The 8,740-nt window shown below is 46.0% G+C and overlaps 1 protein-coding gene across 1 annotated transcript; it reads left to right on the forward strand.

The window, feature by feature from the left end:
- Positions 1-5,759: 5,759 nt before the first annotated feature.
- On the forward strand, positions 5,760-6,253 carry LOC122451077 (cytochrome c oxidase subunit 5B, mitochondrial-like). Its single transcript, XM_043483604.1, has one exon. The coding sequence runs from the start codon at positions 5,787-5,789 to the stop codon at positions 6,174-6,176; it is 390 nt and encodes a 129-aa protein (XP_043339539.1). The 5' UTR covers positions 5,760-5,786; the 3' UTR covers positions 6,177-6,253.
- The last annotated feature ends 2,487 nt before the right edge of the window (positions 6,254-8,740 follow it).

Raw genomic sequence — 8,740 nt, forward strand, 5'->3', positions numbered from 1 at the left:
GTTCGCAGGGGCGCACGCGCGCTCGCGGCCTTGCGTCCGCGCGGAGGCGCGGGGAGGGCGCGCGCACGGGACCGCGCGGCCGCTGCACGCGGGCGGGGCTGGGAGCGCGTGCCCGGGAGGCGCGTGGGGCGCCGGCCGCAGAGAAGAGCCGGCAGGCGCGCGGGCGGTGCGGAGAAGATCCAACCCCCGCGGGAGCCTCCTCCGCCGAGCACCCGCCCCCCGCCTCCCCTGGGCCGCGGGTCGCAGAGCCGAGAGGGAGTGTCAGCACGCGGCTGGTCTAGCGCCCACACCACAATGGCTGCGAGCGCTCGGCACGGAGGTTGCAGCCGCCGGCCCCGGGGACTTGCACGGTGGCAAGATTAGCGCAGTACCTTGCAACTAGGGAGCGCTCGGTAGGGCGGGAAAACTGCTGTTGCTGCTGCAGGCTTCTAAGAGGCCCGTTCTCTGCTAGCAGGGCTGCAGAGCTAAGTCACGATTGCAAGCAGCCAAATACGTAATTAGGGAGAGTTCGGGGGCGTATCCTGCAGCGAGATGCCGAGTTCAATAAGTTGCAGGATTATGGGAAAGTAGATTGATTTTTGCCATTGCACAATAAGTGGCATTGCGCTTCTGTGTCCTGCTCATCAGTTTATGGAGATTGCTGGCTGCCCCTGACTTGGTCTGTGGTTTTTCAGGCACTCTGAGGACATCCGGGTGGTGGTGTCACTGCAGAGAGCCCCTCTGGGAGTTTTAACCTGGAAACAGCACCATTGGACTCAGGTTGATTTGGGAGCTGGTGGTTTGTTTTCCCAGCTCCACCGCCTAACCACGCAACCAGTTCTGTCATTTAGATCAACACCAAATAGACAAGGAGGAGGGGAGTCAAATTAGTAGCTTTGCAAAGACCTGAAAACAAGCCCCCAACTCTGGGCTGTTCCCCTTGACCCTTGAGCTGATCCTTTGAAGCACAAAACAGGAGGAAAGGAAAATAGGTGGGAGAGGGTAACAAAAGAAACTGTGTGCAAAATGCTGTACAGGCTCCTATCAGACTCAAATAGGAAAAGATCTGGCTTTGAAAACTGCATGAACCAAAGCGATGCATGGAGCTGAATATCACAGCTGTAGAAGATAATTTTCCTCTGGGCCACCCTGCCCCATTCTTAGTCGTCATCTCCCTCTCCACCCCTGTTCCCCAAGTCATGAGTGTTACTGCTAGAATTAACTCATCTCTTGGGCAACCCCCTGGATCCTGTCCCCAAGGTCACTTGGATGCATAACTCTCATCTTTACCTTGCCAATAACCTTGACACATAGTTTGCTTTTGATCATTATCATTATTATGATTTTAATATTATCAGTATTATAGTGATCAGAATCACTGATTGTAGGGCCAGATTGCCTGGGTTCAAACTCCAGGTGAAAACCTATGTGTGGTATAAGCTTTGGCCATACTAAATGGGCCTCAGTTTCTTCACCTGCAAATGGGGATAAAGGGAGTGTCAACCTCATAGGCCTGTTCCGAGTTTTACCTGCACTATTACCCATAGAGCATTTAGACTAGCTCCTGGCCTACAGTAAAGAAGCACTCAGTAAATCTCATCAACAGAAATAGATTCACTGCAGCACTGTTCACAAGAACCAAGATGTGGGAACAACCTAAATGTCCATGGCAGTTAAATGGATAAAGAAATGTAGTCTATACACACAATGAGACATTAACCTTAAGAAGGAAGGAAATCCCAGGATTTCCCTGACTCTACGCTGCCAATGCAGGGGGTGCAGATTCAATCCCTGCTCGGGGAAATAAGACCCCACATACCTCGAGGCCAAAAGATAAATAAATATACATTTTAAAAGAAGGAAATCCTGCCTATGGAACAACATGGATGAAACTGAGGACATTTCACTAAGGGACAAGACACAGCTAAGTCAGAGGACAAATACTGCGCGATTCCGCTCATATGAAGTGTGTAAACTTGTCAAGCTCATCAAATTGGAGAGATAAGAATGCTGGTCACCAGGGGCTGGAGGGTGGGGGCATGGGGAGTTTCTAATCAATGATCATGAAATCTCAGCTACGCAGGACGAACAACTTCCAGAGGTCTGTTGCACAACACTGCTTATAATTAACCATGCCATATTCTACATTTAAAATCTGTCAGGTGGGTAGATCAAATGTGTTCCTACCACAATGAAATAAACTTTGAAAAAGTAGGGACCAGGTCAAGGTTGATTCTCACCCTGGTCCCAGAGTGCACGTTGCAAGCCTGTAATGTTGGCATGTTCCACTGACATGGCCGAGGGCCTACTGTATACAGTCTGGGTGTTTTACCTGTGTTATATCTAATCATCACCACAGCCTTGAGAAGAAGGTGGTCAATCAAGCCTTTATTTTACTGTTGGAAAGTGACAGGCAGGACTCCAGCTGTGGAGGGCTGACTCCCATGCCTGAGGGGTCTTTCTACCCAGTCTCCAGCCCTCTTGGGCTAGAGCCCCACACCTAAGCCCAAGGACCCTGTGGCCAGCTTTCCTGCCACATGCCTGCATTTAGATGCCCCCAAAGCGCCAACTCTATCGGTGTTTTCCAAAGCTCACCCCTTTTGCCTCCTTATTCTTTGGCTCTATGCTAGCCTCAGATCTGAGAGGCAGGCCCTTGTCTTTCACAACTAAGTGAAGCATCCCAAATCACCTTGAGAGGGAGTCTGGGAGTTTCCACAAGGCAGGAAAGGCCTGGAGGTGAGATAACACTTGGCATTTTTAATAAGGTGAGTCTGAGAAACGGAGGTATTATGAGCAGGAAAATAACAAATCAGACTGTCAACCCCTACATGACATGCTTTCCCCCATGTCTGAGCATCCCTCTAAGTTTTTCTCTCTTCAAAACACCCAACACTCAGTGAGTAGGCATCAAGATATTATTAACATGCAATTCATCCCAGGAGTATTTGCTTGTTTTTTTAATAACTTTTAGGAGGAGGAACATAAAGTAATGAATCTACTGAAGGAATTTCAACTCCCCCGATCTTAGGAAGGAGAGTTGGGAAGGCAAGGAAGTCTTCCCCAAGCAGTGCCCGTCACCCTCCTTGTGGACCGTGGACTAGGGTGTGCACCACCATCTCCTGGCTCTGTGACCTCAGGGACCCTGTATGATCTCTGCAGTCAGCCTCTTGGGAGTTCCTAACCCATGGGCCTATTACCCTGTAATGCCTCACACCGCAGTTCTCTTCCCTCCCAGACGTGAGTCCTAGCCTTGGGTGCGTGAGCTGCACAAGGGCCTGATGTGGTTCTCAAACTTGGCAATTGATATGCCATGGCGGAATTTTAAAACACCCATGCTTGGGTTCCACTCCCACGGGAGCCTGATTTAACTGGTCTATGGCCTGGGCCTCAGGACTTTAATTTAAAATCTCCCAGACAAGTCTAATGTACAGCAAATTTAAGAACCCTGACCTAAGGAAATTGAACAGAAGATACCCATGTCCAGGTCCTACCTCTAAATAACTAAAGTAGAGTCGCTGGGGACTGGGATCCAGAATTTTTTTTAATGTATCATACAGATTTCTTTCCATCTTCCTAAAAGGATGTATAGGCACGTGTGTATGTGTGTATCTTGTCACTATTTGCCTTACATAAATGAGATCACATCACAAACACTCACACACACGTTTCTGGATCTTGTAAGTAACAGTTTTATTAGCACCTCTTGCTATCAACAATTCCTGGAGAAATCCCTCCTGCTCAGCTAATATTGTCCTACTATGTTCTTTAGTTACTTTCACTTTTTGTTTTTTAAATTTTGATGAAACTTCAGAGGTACAGAAATAGTATAAGGAGAGTGCAGGGCTTCTCCATTACTCTTCATTAGAGTCCCCAGATGATAACCCATTATGGTATTTGCTCCAGGCCTAGGTGTGGTTTACAGCCTTCTCAGCTGATTCTAATGTGTGGCTAGATTGTGTGTGAGGCCCCTAATTTGCTGCGAGACTTCAGGCAATGTTAGTAAAACCCCTGATCCTCGTGAGGGGTCCCTGCATTAGAGGGAGCTGTGTGAGATAGTTGAGGGGATAGGCTCAGAATCAGACTGCCTGGCTTTGAACTCTGGCTCATCCTCGTCCTTTCTGTGCCTCAGTTTCTTTATCTGTAAAACAGATCATGGAAATACAAGGCATTAAGGCTGTATGAGGCCTGAATGGCGTTCCTTAGTCTAGTACTTGGTATATAGTAAGTACTCAATAAAGGCTAGTTATTAGTATTTTTTAAAATATTTTGGCCATGTAGCATGCAGAATCTTAGTTCCCTGACTAAGAATCGAACCCCAGGCCCCCTACAGTGGAAGCTTGAGAGCATAAGCACTAGAGTGCCAAGGAATTCTCGAGTTATTAACATATATTAATCATTAGCATGGCTCTTCTATGAAATAAAATTGGTTTAAGCTCACTCTCATGACCTCTAAGCAGAACTCTTTATAAGCCCAGAGCCACCAAATCCCTTGAGGAGTTGTCAGTACATTAAGGGCTTCCCTGGTGGCTCAGTGGTAAAGAATCCACCTACAATGCAGGAGTCGGAGATATGAATTCAGTCCCTGGGTCAGGAAGATCCTCTAGAGGAGGGCATAGCAACCCACTCCAGTATTCTTGCCTGGAGAATCCCATAGACAGGAGATTGGCAGGCCACAGTCCATAGGGTCACAAAGAGTCAGACACATCTGAAGAAACTTAGCATGCACGCAGTGTATCAAACTGTCTCAAATGTAGAGTCAGAGCCCCTTTTGAAAATGAAACTAGCAAGAGTCAACAAATCCTATCTGTGGGAATGACTCACCTTGAGATGTTTGGGATGTGTTTGTGGATGGTGGCCTGGGAGACACTCAAATGTGACCTCAGTGGGCAGAACATGTCACAGCGGCAGGAAACTCATGAAAGAAGCTATCGCTTCATGAACTGATTGGCTGCCAGGCCAAATAATGCTGGAGAAGTAGGGTCACAAGCCCATGCCCACAGGGGTCAGGCAGCACACCTGAGTGAAGCAGGCCAGGTGTAAGTTCACCTGGTCAGGGAGACTGTCAAGCTCTGAAGAGCAAGTTCTCCTTCCAAGTCCTTCCCCAGTCCAAGGCCAAATGGGAAAGTGAGCCCTGAATTTCCACATGTTCCAGTCCTTCTGGTAGAGCTGAAAGCTTGGACCTTGCTGAGAAGTTTGCCCAAATCAAAATATTTTAAAATTTCCCTGTTTTTAGAAACTCGCCTGGAAACCAGTGTGCTGCTTCTGATCATGGGAATCAAATACAGTAATTCCCTTACTTAGGAACAAGATCTGTTCTGGGAGCACATTCTTTTTCTTTTCTTTTTTTTAACATATTTTTTAAAATTTATGTTTAACTGAAGAATAATTGCTCTACAGTATTGTGTTGGCTTCTGTCAAACATCAGCATGAAACAGCCATAGGTTTACCCACGTCCCCTCCCACGTGAACATCCCTCCCACCCCCTAAGTTCTTACCGAGCTCTGTTTGAATTCCCTGAGTCATGCCGCAAATTCCCATTGGCTATCTATTTTACATATAATAACGTATGGAGTTATTCTCTCTGTACATCCCACCCTCTCCTTCCTTCCCCCCTACCCAGTCGTGTCCATAAGTCAGTACGTTCTTAAGTCTAACTTGTTCATAAGTCCAGCGAAGTTAGCCTGGTTACCCAAGTAACACAATCGGCTCCATAGTACCCTACTGCAATAGGTTAGTAATATTTTTCACAAAAATAATACGTACATAAAAAGCAAACAAACGGTGTGCTGGTGTTTGTAGCGGGCGTGATGGCGTCAAGGTTACTCCCCCGAGCTGGAGCTTTGGCCTCCCAGGCCCTGAGGGCCCGGGGTCCAAATGGAGTCTCCGTGGTGCGCTCTATGGCGTCTGGAGGTGGTGTTCCTACTGATGAAGAGCAGGCGACTGGGCTGGAGAGGGAGGTCATGCTGGCTGCATGCAAGGGACAGGACCCATACAATATACTTGCCCCAAAGGCAACCTCAGGTACCAAGGAAGACCCTAATTTAGTCCCTTCCATAACCAACAAGCGGATAGTGGGCTGCATCTGTGAAGAAGACAACAGTACTGTCATCTGGTTCTGGCTGCACAAAGGCGAGGCCCAGTGTTGCCCCAGCTGTGGAACCCATGACAAGCTGGTGCCACACCAGCTGGCCCACTGAGCAATTACAGTAACGCACTCAGAATGTGATATGGAATTTCTTCTTTCCAGTAAAGACTAGTCATTACAAAAAAAAAAGCAAACAAACATAAAAAATACAGAAAATGCTTTAAATCTGATGGTACAGTACCCTGAAAAATACAATGGTACAGTACAACAACTGGCATATAGGGACCTCTGACATCCTTCTCCTTATTTATATTCTCCCAAATGCCTGCTGACTACTAACCTGGCTTCTGAGTAGCCTTGATGTTGAGAACGGGGCTCCCAGGGGAGTTGATATCGCCATTGCATTTTTAGAACAAGAGTGTCCCAGGCCTGCTGACTTCTTCTTCTTCTGAAGCTTAGCTTTTTCTGTTCCACACAACTCGGATGAGACAAAGGAACATTTTGTATGTAATACATGAGTTCTGGTTAGAGTAGCAATAAAAGAAGATGAAAAGCATATTATTTGAGAACACCCTACCTTTAACATACCATGCGAAGCAACTGAAAAACCATCTAGTTATTTCTAATCAATCAGAGGCATCTGAGTTGACCTAGAAATGGAAAATAGTACACATTATACAAAACCCAACATTTTGTAATATAAACAGTCTGAAAAGGGGACTTCCAGTTTTTGTAGAGAGGCAGATTCTATAACCTGAAAGCCCTCCAGCTATAGCCATGAAGACACTCAAGGTACAATGTAACCAGAATCCTTTCAAATACATGGCAGAGCTGGCATGAAAGAAAGGAAGTCCTCAGAGGCTGGAAGCAAAGAGGAAGCTGACAACCAGCAGAGAATATGTGGAGCTGATGCCTCTATTTCCCTGGGAGGAGCCCTTGGTTTCAGTAATCCAGGGGCCCAGATGTTCACCCACAAAGGGGGATCAGAAAAAGAGGCCCTGGACCCATACATCCTCCATGTATGAAGGATGCATAACTGAGAGCCCTCTGCAGAGTCAGGAAGCCCCCTCCCTCCTGCAACCACCCCCCACAATGGCACAGCTTCAGGGACAGGTGGATCAGGAAGCAATGTGCCTAGCAGGACAGGTAGCCGATGCAAAGTGTGATAGCTTTGGTTTAGGCTCTCACTGAGAATGTGCAACCTGAGGCCTGCATCACAGCTGCGTTTGGAGTTTGAATTTCTTTTACCTTGAATAGATCCAAAATGCCCAACATAAGAATTAATGTGAAAAACTTGTTACTGGCCTGAAATAATCCTGAGTAAGCCAACAGAAGCAACAGAGAAATGGTTTGGAGGGGACCCACTTTCAATCAAGTCCTCATAGGATTCCCACAGATAAAGGCCCCGGAATGAGTTCAGAATTCAAAATTATACATTACATAAAGGAATAGATCAAGAGTCAGTAGACAGGGACTTCCCTGGTGGTCCAGTGGTTAAGAATCTGCCTTGCAATGCAGAGGACATGGGTTCAGTCCCTGAGTCGAGGAACTAAGATTCCAAATGCTTCAGAGTGACTAAGCACAAGTGCTGGATCTACTGAGCCTACGTACCACAACTAGAGTGTATGTGCCACAAGGAAAGAGCCCATATGACTCAGCAAAGATCCCATGTGCTGCAACTAAAACCAGACACAAAGAAAGAAAATGTTAATAAGAAGAGTCAGTGGACATAACTAATATCAAGATTTAACCCAGGAGAGTTAAAGATAATCCAACAGTCTGAGAGATAAGTATATCTAACATGGTTAAAATAAAGGAGGAAACAAAAGCACAACACGCTATGAAAAGAGGAAAAGCACTGTGAAAGAATTACGTTGACTGACTAGTAATAAAACTAAAATCATTGAAACTACCATGTGTATTTGAACTTTGTATGGACAGGTTAGGAAGCCGAATAGACACAGAACCGAAAAGAGAATTTTTGATCAGAAAGATCAGAAGAAAGCATGCAGAAATAAGAAAGTAGAAAATAGAAAAAAAGAGGTTAGGAGACAAGGACATAAGGAGAATAAAGCTTAATGTTAGAAAAGGAGGGGAGGGGAAAACAGATATTTCAAGAGACATTGGCTGAGAATTTTCCAGAGTTGATGAAATACATAAATCCTCAGATTTAGGTAGCACATCACATTCTGAACAAGATAAACTCAATGAATGTATATATTCTTATAGTGAAAAATTGTAATTTCTGCTGTATATTCATTTCCTTCAAAGTGTTTTGAGAAAAAAAACTTACAATAATAATAAAAAATAAAACTGTTTTTACTGAACATCCTTGCTGCTAGAGAGTGTAGTAAAATCACTTATTATCAGAACTTACTATCAGTATTAACCACCATCTGCAGAAACTGAAGGAGGGCTGGTGCAACGGCCCTTTGGAAGAGATAGTGATATCACTGTGCTGACCACACTTTTCCTTGTCAAATTTCTCTTTCAGGCTGTTTATCTGGAGTTTTGTATCAGCAGGGTACTGGCAGGAAACAGATGGCCCAGTGCAACTGAAAATGGAGGAAGTTTAAGAAAGAGACACGGGCAGGGCTGGAGGAAACCAGTGGGACTGTGCGGTTCCGGGGGCCGAGGCAGGATGCCATGGCCACTCCTGGGACTGAAGGGCAAGGA

Source organism: Cervus canadensis, chromosome 12, assembly GCF_019320065.1.
Source record: "Cervus canadensis isolate Bull #8, Minnesota chromosome 12, ASM1932006v1, whole genome shotgun sequence".
NCBI lineage: Eukaryota > Metazoa > Chordata > Mammalia > Artiodactyla > Cervidae > Cervus > Cervus canadensis.